This window comes from Barbatula barbatula (genome assembly GCF_947034865.1).
Source record: "Barbatula barbatula genome assembly, chromosome: 25".
Taxonomy (NCBI): domain Eukaryota; kingdom Metazoa; phylum Chordata; class Actinopteri; order Cypriniformes; family Nemacheilidae; genus Barbatula; species Barbatula barbatula.
This window is the reverse complement of record NC_136788.1, coordinates 6,767,952-6,782,509: the sequence shown is the minus strand read 5'-3', so window position 1 is coordinate 6,782,509 and position 14,558 is coordinate 6,767,952. Positions and strand designations below refer to the sequence as shown.

At 40.1% G+C, this 14,558-nt stretch overlaps 1 protein-coding gene across 1 annotated transcript in view; it reads right to left on the bottom strand.

The window, feature by feature from the left end:
- The window catches only part of b4galnt4a (beta-1,4-N-acetyl-galactosaminyl transferase 4a), a 123,524-nt gene that overhangs the window by 57,938 nt on the left and 51,028 nt on the right, over positions 1-14,558 (bottom strand). Inside the window, exon 3 of the mRNA XM_079450953.1 lies at positions 6,208-6,309. Coding sequence (XP_079307079.1) covers positions 6,208-6,309 — 102 coding nt within the window. The remainder of the gene's footprint in view (positions 1-6,207; positions 6,310-14,558) is intronic.

Here is a 14,558-nt window from a genome sequence, read left to right as displayed (position 1 = left end):
TAACTCAAGACCACCATGGAACATGGTTCGGGGGCCAAGCATGAGCAGGGACGCCCTTCCGAGCGGACAGGGCCAAGCTAAGAAGTGGCCCTGTCCGGTAATCGTCCTAATGACAGTGTGCCTAGTGTCGTCATGGTTGGAGCAACCATAGGCCGGCAACATAGCGTAAGCCCTTAAGCAGAGAAGACCCGAGCCGTCACATCCAGACTATAGAATCTGGTAAAATTTGTAACGGCCGTACAAATCTCCACTAGAGAAGCACCGCTAGACCAAGCCCAGGACGCGGCGATACCTCTAGTAGATACCTCAACTATCCATTTAGAAAGTCTCAGCTTCATGACCGGGGACCCCTTGGTGCGTTCACCGAAGCAAACAAAGAGATGTTCCAAAAACCTGAATGGGGTGGAACGCTCGACGTAAACATTCAGTGCTCTGATGGGGCAGAGCAGGTTTAGCTCCAGGTCCTGCTCGGAGGAGGGGAGCTCAGAAAGCGTCACTATCTGTGCCCTAAACGGGGTAGAGAGAACCTTCGGCACGTCGCCATGTCCTGGTTTCGAGACAGATCTCTGTTAGTCCTGATCGTCTGCGATATGAGAACGATCAGGGGAAAGCATAGAGGAGCCGATTGGGACAAGTGAAGTGGCCGCATGTGGCGAATGCCTAATTGCAGTATTGGAGAGCGGAGGCCATGAGACCCAGCATTCTCTGAAACTCCTTGAGGGGTATGAAATAAATGGCCAGTGCGCATTCTGGCGTCAGCCAGAGTCGAGTAGAGTCGAAGACCGCTCCCAGGAACAAAATTATTTTGCTGCGAGACAGAGAGCTCTTGGCGAAGTTGATCCTGAGCCCCAGGCATTCTAAGTAGCTGAGGAGAAGGGACCTGTGGTCCAGACCTGGCTTGGTCTCGCTGGGCTCCACAGATGGCAAGGGTGCGGGGTCCCAAGATGAGCCCTTCAGCTAATCCGCGTCTGAATGAAGGAGGGACAAGTACGGCAGGAGTGACAAATATGGAAAAGACCGGCACTGCTGGATAGCGAAGCCGCTGAGCAGGAGGTCGAATTCGCTGAAGGTGACAACGCAGAGGACTGTTTTTTTTTACTAAAAACAAAATACCAGTCCCCTGTGTTGTGTTTTAGGCATATGAAAAGACTAACTAGTTTCTACTTGAGTTTCATATTATGATAATTTATCTTATCTTTAATTCATATGTTGCTCTTCCTTGCACAGTTGGTACAGTAAAACACTTCTGAAAAAGTCTTTTAAATCATCCACATTAAAACAACAGCTACTACTTAAACAAATGTATTTCTCTATATGTACTTGTAGGTGTTGCATTTTTAAACTGTTGCAAGCTGTCTGGAAAGTGTCCTGAGATTCCAGAGTTCTGTTCAATTCTGTTGCCCAAAATAAGTATGAAGGGTTTCTAGAAGACAGATTTTTCCAAATCAACTAATACATCACTGCATCATTACAGAAGTAAACTTGGGTTGGATTCTGATTGGTCGGTAATTACATTCCAAGGGCTGTTAATCCTCGATAACTACATCATCAGCAACATTGGAATAGTTCATCAATAGTGATCAGATTAATAGCCATTTTGTTGAATGTAAATTTACACTCAGTTAGACAACAATACAATTGATCAACAAACTTACAATAACCAATCGTTAAGAAGCTCATAGATATCCCACATATACTCTACAGGCTTTGATCTTTATGACAGTACCATAATAGCCCAATGGAAGGTTGCTGATGTACACAATTGTTTCAACTCCCTAATGACACATAATAGCTTTAAATAACTGCTGCCAAAGCTGTCATTTAGTGAGTACTGGCCAGAGTAGGAGAGTTCTTTACAGAGGGAAATGGATAGTGTCCTCAAAGAGAGGAAAAACGAATAATGCTCGTAGCAATTGGAAAATGAAGCAGAGCAGTGATAGGTCAGAGGTCAAAGTCCTTGGTCTGACAGGCGGACCACCACCATTACGGGTAATCTATAAAGTGCCATAAATTCAAGACTGGTCAGGTCTGCAGTGGCGCTAATGGCCTGCGCCACCCATTACTGCTAATCCCTACTGTAGTCTTAAACCTCCATCACTCAACATGAAGGGTTCCTGCTCAGACAAAAAAGGTATTGGTTAATGTATGTCATTGGTTGAGCAAGCAACCAGTCACAACAGTTGACTTTCTTCTCAAAGCCAAAAGCTCTGTGAGCAGACCACTTTCCTTCTATCGTGCCGTGTGCTTTTCCTGGAGAATTGTCCAATAAGAGACTAAGAAAAGTTGTAAGGTAACCGTAATTTTTCATGTTAGAAAAAACATTCAGAAACCTGTAAGATCACAGGGGAGTGTATCAAGCACAGAAATACTACATAATACGTCCAGCTGTTTTTTTGACAAGCTGGCCATGTTAAGCATGAGAAGACAGCACGTTTAACATTGTAATGAATTGAGAATGCATGACACACCTTGCATCACACCTTTAAAGAACAGTTGACTTCCTTTAAACCACAAGAAATAACTCTGACCTTGTCAAAGCATCTTTCAAACTTGATGTTTGCAGTGTTTTGAAATGTGTATTAAGGATGGCAATGCCTGCTGACCTTGTAAATACTCTGTGATAATGAAAATAAAGCAACATGACTGCAGTGACAAAATTTTTCATTTACAAAAACTGCTGATAAAAATTTGACAAAGGATGATCCAAACACAAAAAATGGTTTTATACAAAGAAAAATGACATATAATAATTAAACTGAAAGAGCGGGATAAAAAAACAACTGTGGTGAAATACTGTTGCTTTGGTGAGGAAAAAGTACATTAAAAATAAATGAAATGCTGGAGCGCCGTTTGTAAATTAGTATCTGTTTGTTCAGCAAGGCCGTGAACATTTGCCTGATCTCATGGGCTGTTATTGAGCTCTCGATCACCTCTGCTCTCTCCTAAAAATAACAGCGTGTGAGGGAGGTCAGGCAGTTACCATCTATTCACCCGTAAGCAACTGCGGCCAATGGTTTATTCAGTAATTAACACAGAAGAGAGTCAGAGGCAGAGCGACTGCTATCATTAAACTGTGCCAGGATTATAAAAATATACAAACAGAAAAAAAACATATTGGAAACCGTTACAAAACTGATTCACAAAAATGTGTTGAGACCTCGAATGGATGTAGTGGTTACTTAGGCCACGTTTACACGATGAAAAACGGAAAAGTTTTTCTTTTGCGGTTTTGAAAAGTTTCACGTACACACGACAACGTTATTAAAACAATCCGCGTTTACACAGATCCGCAAAAATTACTAAAACGCAGTATTATGACATCACTTTGTAAAGAAAAAGAAGCCGAGTCCCTGACGATTGATTGACGGTTTATTGGAAGGCGGACCTCCGTTGCTAAAGAGACCATAATACAGAGCGCTGCATTTCTCCTCATTCATAGTGAAGAGAAGCGTGCGCCAAAAGGGCCGGGTCTAATAGCTATATAAGCAGACACATTGCCGAAGTGTCCTCGGGTTACTTCGACTGAAATGACGGCCATGCAGCTTGTAAGCACGGCCAGGAACGCAGTAATCCTTCCCGTATCACAGGGAACCGAGGTTACATTAGTAACCGAGTACATTCCCTATCGATACTTCACTCGTACTGCGTAGCTACAAGAGGAGCGATAACTCAAGACCACCATTGAACATGGTTCGGGGGCCAAGCATGAGCATGAGCAGGGACGCCCTTCCGAGCGGACAGGGCCAAGCTAAGAGGTGGCCCAGTCCGGTTATCGTCCTAATGACAGTGTGCCTAGTGTCGTCATGGTTTGAGCAACCATAGGCCGGCAACATAGCGTAAACCCTTAAGCAGAGAGGACCCGAGCCGTCACATCCAGACTACAGAATCTGGTAAAATTTGTAACGGCCGTACAAATCTCCACTAGAGAAGCACCGCTAGACCAAGCCCAGGACGCGGCGATACCTCAACTATCCATTTAGAAAGTCTCAGCTTCATGACCGGGGACCCCTTGGTGCGTTCACCGAAGCAAACAAAGAGCTGTTCCAAAAACCTGAATGGGGTGGAACGCTCGACGTAAACATTCAGTGCTCTGATGGGGCAGAGCAGGTTTAGCTCCGGGTCCTGCTCGGAGGAGGGGAGCTCAGAAAGCGTCACTACCTGTGCCCTAAACGGGGTAGAGAGAACCTTCGGCACGTCGCCATGTCCTGGTTTTCGAGACAGATCTCTGTTAGTCCTGATCGTCTGCGATATGAGAACGATCAGGGGAAAGCATAGAGGAGCCGCTTGGGACAAGTGAAGTGGCCGCATGTGGCGAATGCCTAATTGCAGTATTGGAGAAGCGGAGGCCATGAGACCCAGCATTCTCTGAAACTCCTTGAGGGGTATGAAATACCAAGCTCGAAGAAGTTGTGAGTCTCTTAATGGCCAGTGCGCATTCTGGCGTCAGCCAGAGTCGAGTAGAGTCGAAGACCGCTCCCAGGAACAAAATTATTTTGCTGCGAGACAGAGAGCTCTTGGCGAAGTTGATCCTGAGCCCCAGGCATTCTAAGTAGCTGAGGAGAAGGGACCTGTGGTCCAGACCTGGCTTGGTCTCGCTGGGCTCCACAGATGGCAAGGGTGCGGGGTCCCAAGATGAGCCCGTCAGCTAATCCGCGTCTGTATGAAGGAGGGACAAGTACGGCAGGAGTGACAAGTATGGAAAAGACCGGCACTGCTGGATAGCGAAGCCGCTGAGCAGGAGGTCGCTGAAGGTGACAACGCAGAGGACTGGTTTTTTTCCTGAGATTCCAGAGTTCTGTTCAATTCTGTTGCCCAAAATAAGTATGAAGGGTTTCTAGAAGACAGATTTTTCCAAATCAACTAATACATCACTGCATCATTACAGAAGAGAAGCGTGCGCACATAAACAAACAAGATGGCGAAAAGTTTGGACATTCAAAAGGTTTCCTTCCATTGCAGCTCATCAACATCGACAAAGTTGTACCACCATCTACTCGTCCTCCCGGGTCTGATCCAAAAGCGCCGCGTTCGTCGCCGTGAATGAGTACTTCCGCCGTACTTCGGGGTTTTCACGGAAATGAGAACGTCATTAATTAATCTGCCTAATTTAATCCTTATTTGTGTAACCCACAAAAAGTTTCAGAAATGCTAATCTATAACGATTCTCTGACACTTATTGGAGGAAAACTTGGACCAACACCACTATTTAAAGCCAGCTGGTCAATGTCTTGTCATCAGCAGCATTGCAACATCATAACATCAGAATCACACACTGACCCGAATGAAACTGAAAGCTCTGAAAACGTCTAATCTTAAAACAGTGCTCGGTCAAGACCCTTCATAAATTCTCCCTTTTATTAGAGTTCAGCTTTGACAAACTCATGTGTCATTGAGCACAAACAATGTTTCAAACATAAATAAGTTACATGTTAAGTGCACAAGTAAACATAAGCTTTTGAAAACACTTTGAATGTGCTTGCCCTCATACTGCTCATAAAAATAAACCTTTGCCATACGTTGACTCATCTAACCCTCTTTATTCATCTGGTGTCCTCTGGCAGAATCATTTATATCATTTATCTGTCTCATTATTTTGCACATTGTGGTTTGGTTCAGCAACAGAAAATGCACTTGGTTAAATCCTGTGCTTTCCTAAATAAGCAGCTTAGGAGAAAACCTTTTAACTTTATCTAACTGGAACAGTTATTACAGTAGTGTTTCTTTCATGGAGTCAATCTAACTCTACAATATAAAATATCATTCGTTCAACTTTAAAGTCGAGCGAATTGGGTCAAAGTAGCAAAAGTAGATTCCAAACCAACACGATTAGTACAAATGTGCTGGAAGTTTTGTTGGTTACGCAGCACTATCTATAGAAATATGATCATACTGTAGCATACAGCGGGTCCAGCTCATTCGATAGCATTCTGAATATTAATGACCCCAATATAGTCTTAAAAAAATGTGCTAAATCCGGCAAGATGTAGATGTTTTCTGCTCAGCTGTGACAGTTATCAGGTTTGTTCTTTCGCTCAATGGCATGTTGCAGAAAAGGCCCAGTTCAACATGTGCTTATTAAGAGCTTGAGTTGAGAAGCTTTGACTAGAGGGCTCGAGAAGTTTGCATTAACATAAACAGCTGAGACGAACCCAAAATTGTGAAAATGAGTCATTGTCAAAGTAAGAATTAAAAGTGTTGTGCCTCTACCTCTTGTTTCCATGGTAACTTCTTGTACTTCTGCGTGAGGGACCTGAGGATTTCAGCTTGTTCTTTATCGTGAGGGGTGCCAGCGTTGGGCTCATCTTCCTGCTAAAGACAGAGAGAGAAAGTGTCAACTTTTATTCATTCATTTCCATCATTTGTTTTATGAATTTTATTTCACACTGCTAAAAAACAGGTTCAGCTGGTTTAGCCGCTTTCCATTTGGTCTCCATCTAAAACAGCTCAGCTGGAAGAGCCGCTAACCACAACAACTGTATGTACTGTATTAATAGAGAAATTGATGTTCACGACAACTGTCAACAAGCTCATGTATTCATATATTTTTGCAAAATACTTTTATATATATTTAACATCACAACATTGCATTTCATAGCAGTTTTCAATTGTTTGTGCAAGTGTGCAAAACCACGTTCATGGATTGGATTTCCTAGAAACTAACAAATTGATAAAACATACCTTGAATGCTTTGAATGTTATTTTGAATAAAGGTCTCTTTAAAAAGCATTAATGTAAATCAAGTCAACACAGTAGCAACATGTATTTGGCAACCCAGGCATTCATATTTGCCGAATATATAAGTACACCATGTATTTTATAAGAAAACATTTATATATATATAATTTATAAGATAATAAAAGCTCTTTTTCATACTAAAAAAGCCAATATATCCCATCAATCAAAAGAGAAAAGGAAGATGAAATAAATGTGTGTTCTGTTTATAGAAAATCTTGAGAAACATCACCAGTTGGATGTTCAATATTAATAGTCATTATATGAATTAATAACATTCAGAAAGTAAAGAAATGTTCATTTAATCTTCAGAATTGGTATCAGCCTTTTATTTTCAAACCATGTTTAGATCAAAAAGGGCAAACCTTTCCGTTGGGTTAAATTAACCCGGAAAATGGTTTATATTTGACCCAACCATGGGTTGCCAGCATTTTTCATCCGCATTTTGTGCTGAAAACAACCAGCATGGGTTGACCCTTTTGACCCAACCATTTTTAGATTGAATCTATAATATACGCTGTTATATTCAATACGTTCAAAATTAAGATTTTATGGTGACTTTAAAGATGAGAAATGCAACAGGTCTCCTTTTTTTTCAGATTGCTCAAAAAAACACGGAAACATTCTGAGAAAAGCAACCCTGTGATCTCTTGAGAAAACACAGTTCTTCAGAAATACAAAAAAGCTAAACCCTTCCACATTACAATGATGAGAAATTTTGGGAGCAGATGTACTTGCAATGTACGAATGTTAAAATGCAAAACTGGAATAATTTTTTTATGCAAATCTTATCTTTTCATTCGTTTTGTTTTGTTGGGGAAAATAATAAAACACATTCTAAACAGGGTTCCGGACAGCAGCCCATTTACAGTTTAAAACAAAACATTTTACTCTGATCCAGGAACAGGCAATGATGTTGATCTTTAGAGAGAAACCCTTTTCCAAGCTTAAGTCTTCATGAGAGGCCATAGCAGGACCACAATATCTTCTGTTTAGCTCTCCGTTCAATTCCCTTCATATTAATCTTTTTCTTCAAGAATGTGTCACATGTCAGTGTGCGGCGTTAATTGAAAACTGCACTGAACCATTACAAAACCCGATTAGAAGTGGCTTGAACTCAATACTGTCAATGAGCAGTCACAGTAACTGTGGCCTTTCTGTATTGTGTTTGTTATTATCTGCCCGGTTTGACAGGGGACAGCTGAAATGACTGGGTGGGTCATAACGTCAAGCTATCATAGTGCTCATACTTTTTCAGCAGTATAAAGTACACTCAAGGTTGTTTTTTACGCATGGTTGGCAAACCTACACTGTAAAAGTTTGTAAAAAAAACAAGGTTATTAATGCGGCAGCTGGGGCGCCAAAAACTGTTAAATAACATGTATGCATAATACATTTTACGATATCTTGTTCTTTTCCACCCGACGTGTCCATTTGCAGTCTGTTTCTGTCATTTGACATTTTTTACACATTTTAAAAAAACAGCAACATTCCGTAAAAATACATTTTACTTTACAGAATGATCATTTTCTCTGGAGCTATATTTGAAACACACAAGAGATTATTGCAAATGTTTTCCTTTGCTGTTCATTGAATCTCATTCATATCTAAGATAAATAATTTTTCTATTAAAGAGATCTCACCTTATTATTTCTGTAAAAAATTCACATTTTACCTTTAAGAATCAAGAAAAAGCAGAGAAATCCTCCAAGGTCAAGCCGCAATACATTTGCCTGACACACTGACTGTCGGGAAAGTCACGTTTACCGTTCTCATTATTACAAGGAAATTCATGAAAGCAAAGCGTCTGGCTAGAACTAGATCTATGGCCAGCTTACTTAAAAAAAATTTTAGGTTCATCTATTATTGCGATCACTGTAAATCCGACCTGAAGTCAGATCGCACCGCAAGACAAAGCGCTGAACATAAAAGAAACTCTGAGATGAGTCTCAGGCATCAGAAAGTGTCTGAAGGTGCGAGCTCAGAATATTAATGAGGTTAATTAATTCTCCTTGTACGGGGTAAACAGACTCGGTCTAAGAGCAAAAGGCCCTGGCACATTTCTCACGTCCGGTTATCCACCGGAACAACAAAACACGGCCCCTCCACAAATCACATTTTAATTTCGTCTGCCCTGTGACGTGGAGGATAATGACCTGCGGGATCTGTTTCATCAGTCATCTTTGTCTTTGCGCGGATGAACTGAGAACAGCCGGAAAGAGTTTGGAGACGATCTGTGCAAGGTTAATGCATTCATTACACTGAGCAAGAATTTAACCCTTTATGAAAATGCTACATGCTACAAAAACTAGCTTTCCAAATGACTTATTTTACACTCATGCATTTCTCCAAAAGCAATATTTCTATCCAAATCAATACATTTCATACAAGTTACACGTTTTATCAGTATGTGTGTTATCTGCAGTCAAACGCCTGATGTTAAGCCAATATATGGGTTGCAAGCTAAATAAATATTTGTGGGGGAAGTTAAAAGTATTTAATAAATGAACAGACAAAAGTGTTGGATGTGTTAAGCTGCATACATTTGTCCAAAAATGTTACAAGGACTTCTAGACTGTAAAAACAGCATCTATCTTGCCCTCCGTGTCCACATTGTGTCCATGCCCACAATTTTCTTTGACGCACAACATGTAACTCCCACTCTGGAGCCAGAGATTCGGAATAAAGGTTCGAAAATCATATGAAACATTATTGTATGTAAATTTAGGAAAGATAAATACAGCAAACAATCCTTTGAGGGACATTTTCAGACATAAGATATCTTTGTTTTTTATTGTCACCCATGTGTTTTATTGTCAGCATTCATCTTACAACACAGACAGAAAACATTGTAGTAAAATTTTGAAAATGATGATGAAAATGAATTGTTCTGTTACATTGTGTGCATGTGTATTGTGGCAGCACTGATAAATAATTCACAACATTGTCTTTAGAGCAGAGGTCTTCAACTACTTTTCTTTGAGAAAGCATAAATAGGATGCGGGCCGTTTTTTTTAACATATCCTTATTTCTTCTATTATTTTGTGTTTCTGTTATTTATTGCATTTTGTTACTTTGATGTTGTTTTTTTGTTGCTGTTACTTATATGTAATAAATTAAAACATGCACACAAATATATTGAATGCAGTATTTTTGCGTTTTCATGATATGAAATAAAAAAGGGATATTGTCTTAACGCTAATACATTCAACACAAAATAAATCCCTACCCCCTTGTGATGTTAAACTGGCATCTTATAAAGCAACTCAACTGATCTGTGCAAGAAACGGAATGCTATTATCACATCTTCGGGTGAATACCAATCGCATTCATGTGTCCCACGCACTTAGAAGGGCAGATCCTTTGCAGTGCAAGTTCTGGAGGGAGATGGAATGCTATCATCGTATATATATATAGCCGTATTTCATACATAATGAATGCAGTAAAAATCTGAGACGATCATTCACGTGGTGTACCTATCCTGTAGTTACTTTCAAGGGCACAAGATGCGTTTTTGAACGCAGCCTATCGTGTGCGCAAACCGATTGCCTTGAGGCTGTGGATTGCCAGTTATAACACTGTAACTAACATTACGTTTCTAGACAGACCAATCAAATCACTTCATAAGACGTCGTATCGCTATGAGCCGCAGGAATTACTTTTGTTTTGGAAGTAGGATCATTTTGGACTTTCAAAGATGTGGCGTCTGAGGACGTGCATTTCTTCAAGTGCGTTGTTCTTAAAGTCTCTCCACTTATTTGAAATGTAAAGGCCGCCAGTTGACTAGCCCTGCTTTAGAAAGTAAAGTTGTACTGCAGTATTCTCAATAATGGTTACAACTAGTAATGTGTCGACTGTATCGCACAATGCAATGCGCTTTACCTTCCATTTCAAGCGTCATGACCAAACCACAAAACATCTCGACTCAATCAGTCGATTTATCAGACTAGCAAGTCATTTTGGCACAATTGCATAAACACCTTTTTTTTTTAGATGATAACCATGATGTAACATGCAACCTAATGGAGTCATGGGACAAACGAGCTTCCGCCGAGATTCGTGAGTGTGGATCGGATGGATCTCTTCTCTATCCCATGATGACATGATGCAACGGTCAAATTTCAAAAGCAAATCAAATAAATATAGCGGAGAACGTTAAGGCAGACGTCCGTTTTTAATGTAAGTGCCGATAAATGAATTTCTCGTAACTAAATTATGTTTTTATCAACGCTCACGTGTAGAATGTTGTCATAGGTCAAAGAGCATACGGGTCACATGACTATAAAACATGGCGGATGCAGTATGTCCGAAATGTAATCATACTAATTGCACTCATACTATATACAGTAGAACGTACGGTTTAAACAGCCGATAGGTAGGTACTTATTCAGTACGTATTGCCACAGTATGCAATTTCAGACGTGGAATGGTCACCCTACTTAAAATAACAGTTTTCTGTCAATAACTTGGTTTTTGGTCTCAAAACAGCAACTGTATCCATGCTAATCTATTTTACTGTCAAATCCAGAACTAAACAGGTCCATATGTCCACACGAACTTGGTTTCCATTGACGCACAACATGTATGACACAAAGCTGCCACTTCAGATTCTGGATAGAAGGTTGGAAAAGTCATATGAAAGGCAAGAAACAAAAGCAAAAGGCCTGGCTATGAAAGCTGAATATCCACCCAAAGCTCTCTTTGTAGCAACAAAGATGTTTTCTTACTTATTTTTGGGAAAATCTAATTTAAGTGTTTATTTCTCAAAATTGCCTCGGTAATTGAACATGAACATAAAATAAATGTGCAAGCACTGTGTACATACACAGTTTGCAATAATAAATGTTACTGTCTTCACAAAGGGAAATGTAATACATCTTATGTAAAATTCCTTAAAGCCTTGAGCAGTAAATACCGTGACGAAAGAATAAAAGATGAGCAGTAAATGGCATCACAAAAGAATAAGAGACAGAAAGTCCTAAAGGATGTCCTATTTTCTCCTTTCAGCTCCTCTTTATTAATGCATGCTGCCTAAGAAAACTTCTTTTAGGAAAAGGTTCAGCATATAATCTATTTTTGTTCTCAAATTCTCTTGCATAGCAAAAATCTAAACAATGTAAGATTATGTTATGTTCACATGCGGCCTTATTGAGCGTTGCTCTTTAATGTAGACTTTACCATTACCGCTGCTTATACAAGAGGCTAAAATAATACAGCTTAATGAAGTGTGCTATTATTTTTCAATGCAATGATGCAGGCATCTTGGGCGTGATATCAAAGGACATCTCCCTTACTTTGGGATTGATCTGTCCTAATTTCAGTGGTCAAATGTCTGATTATTTACAAGTAAATTTCCAGTAAAATAATGTGTAATAAAATATACAAATGTATAAATAATAATATATAATAATGTAGTAACGTTGTTAAAACGTTCCAGCAATCAATGTATGAATAGCGTTCTTTCAGTGTTTTCAAATCATCTAAAACGTTTGAAAAAATGTTCTACATTTCTGCCAAAATGTTACTATTGAAACTTTCAGAGTACTTTTACATTTAGTCATTTAGCAGACGCTTTTATCCAAAGTGACTTACAAAGAGTTCAGGAAGCAATAAGCAATATGTCATACTAGAGCAAAAGCACAATAGGTGCTAATACAAAGATACTAGTTTAAAAAAATAAAACATATTTTACTTTTGGTCCGTGCTTTTACAGAATGTTAGTTCTGAGAATGTTTCTTGTTAGCTGGGATAAGACCCTCATTTTTTTGTTTAATAAAGAAAGAAAACCACCCGAACAGCAGGTGCGAGTCTCCCAGCAGCACTCTTTCCAGCCCACCGCTGACCTGGTGCCAGTCATGGGTTGTGTAACTGCGGGAGAGTGACAGGCCAGCGGGGTGGAGAAGGCAGGGTACAGCGGAGGTGACAGAGCTAGCATATATGCTCATATGAGAGACACCAGATCTCAAGCAGTCTGACACATCACAGATGTCACTAATAATCCCCCCAAACTCTCACAATAAGATGAGGCTCTGCTTTAGGTGTTATGGTACAGTCTGGAAACCCTCCACTGAGTTTTGATGGGTTTGCTAAGGAACATATGCTAAGTCCTTGTAACAGTTGCTTGAGTTCAAATTTTCACTTGCTCTCACCTCCTCCTTCAGTTCTGTGCGAAACGTGATGGCTTTTCAGAATGTCTTTGTTGTCAACAGAATTAATTAAAACAGAAAGTGGTTAAAACAGGCATATGATCAGCCAAGGACAAATAAGAAGGAAGACTACACACACTCGCTCAACCCAAATCCCCCCCAAAATAGTCTTTAATTTGAATAGCCTTTAAATGTTAAATGAATAAAAACAGGCAACGATTTGCCAAAACATTTTCAATAAGCGACACAAAAAAACCTCTCTGGATACATAAAGATAACCCGCAAAATTATGTTCGGAATTAAGCAAAATTGCTCTGCATTTATAGCAATAATAATACTACATTTATTTAATAAAGCGCCTTTAAAAGTTACTTACTCAAAGAGCTTGACAGCAAACATCACAACAAGCGTGTGCATGACGTAGAGAGCGTGGAGTGAAAGTAACACTTGGTACACACTGTATATCTGCGTATATCTGCTAAATGGTTATATGTTTTGAGGTGCACTAGCATACAGATATTCTCAAAAATGAAAATACTTTGATCATTTATTCACCCTCATGTTGTTCAAAACCAGTTTATGACTCTTCTGTGGAACACAAAAGAAGATATTTTGAGAAACGTCTCAGTGGTATTGTGTTCATTCAATGGGGTCCAATGCTGTTGGGTCACCAACGTTGTTCAAAATATCTTCTTTTGTGATTGCAGAAGAAAAAAAATCACACAGGTTTGGAATGACACGAGGATGCATAAATGATACAAGAATTTTCATTTTTAGGTGGACTTCCCCTTTAGGGGACGTTCATACAGCATTCTTATGTAAAACAGTGTTGAAATGAACAAATGCTTTGGGAGACAACCTTTGGCATTTGACAGGTGGCGATTGGATGAGAAAACCTCACTATGGAAGCCAAACTGCAATCAAATCTTCGGTCAATGTTTTTCTCATTCAGTCTATCGATTTGGATGCAGCCAAACTGAAACTCAATGGACATAATCTGCTCAGTGCTCATAAAGCCGGGCTCAACAGCGGCTCCTGGCACAGCTATGGCCCTGATTTATTAACTCCCTAATAGGCTTATGGCTGCCACCCCATCACTGGCAATGACATTTTTGCTGAGCGGCAAAGTCTTGCTTTAGTGGGTATGTTTGTATGAGCCAATCTCTGTGGTGACTCCTCATTCTTATAATTCACATTCCCTCCGGACAGGATGGGGTCAGTTAAGTTCAGTCAAGATTTATCCAAATACCACATATTGACCAACATTACTTTAAGGTCAAACAAACTATTAACGTGCACTTCTGACATTCCCGGCATGAGTTCTTACTGTAATACGGTCATGCTCGCATCACTACTCTTCGTTTGCTCTTCCACACATTGTATACGCATGTACGTGTGTCTGCATGTTGTGGTTTTAAGAGCTTTTAAAAACAACCCTCTCTACCCTTTAATGATTTCCTTCTGGCCATGCGAGCATCACTTCAAATGTACCCGCTCGCAAATGTACGGGCAATTTATGAAAGGTCCCCACAATAAAAACCCATTTAGCCTTGGCGGTGTCCTTCTGACCACGTGGCTTGTAATTATTTTCCTATCTTGCCGTGCTCTGTTCTTGCGGCTACCCGGTTACGGATGATGTGCACTCGTGGAGGCACGACTGCAAGCTACATGTGATGAATC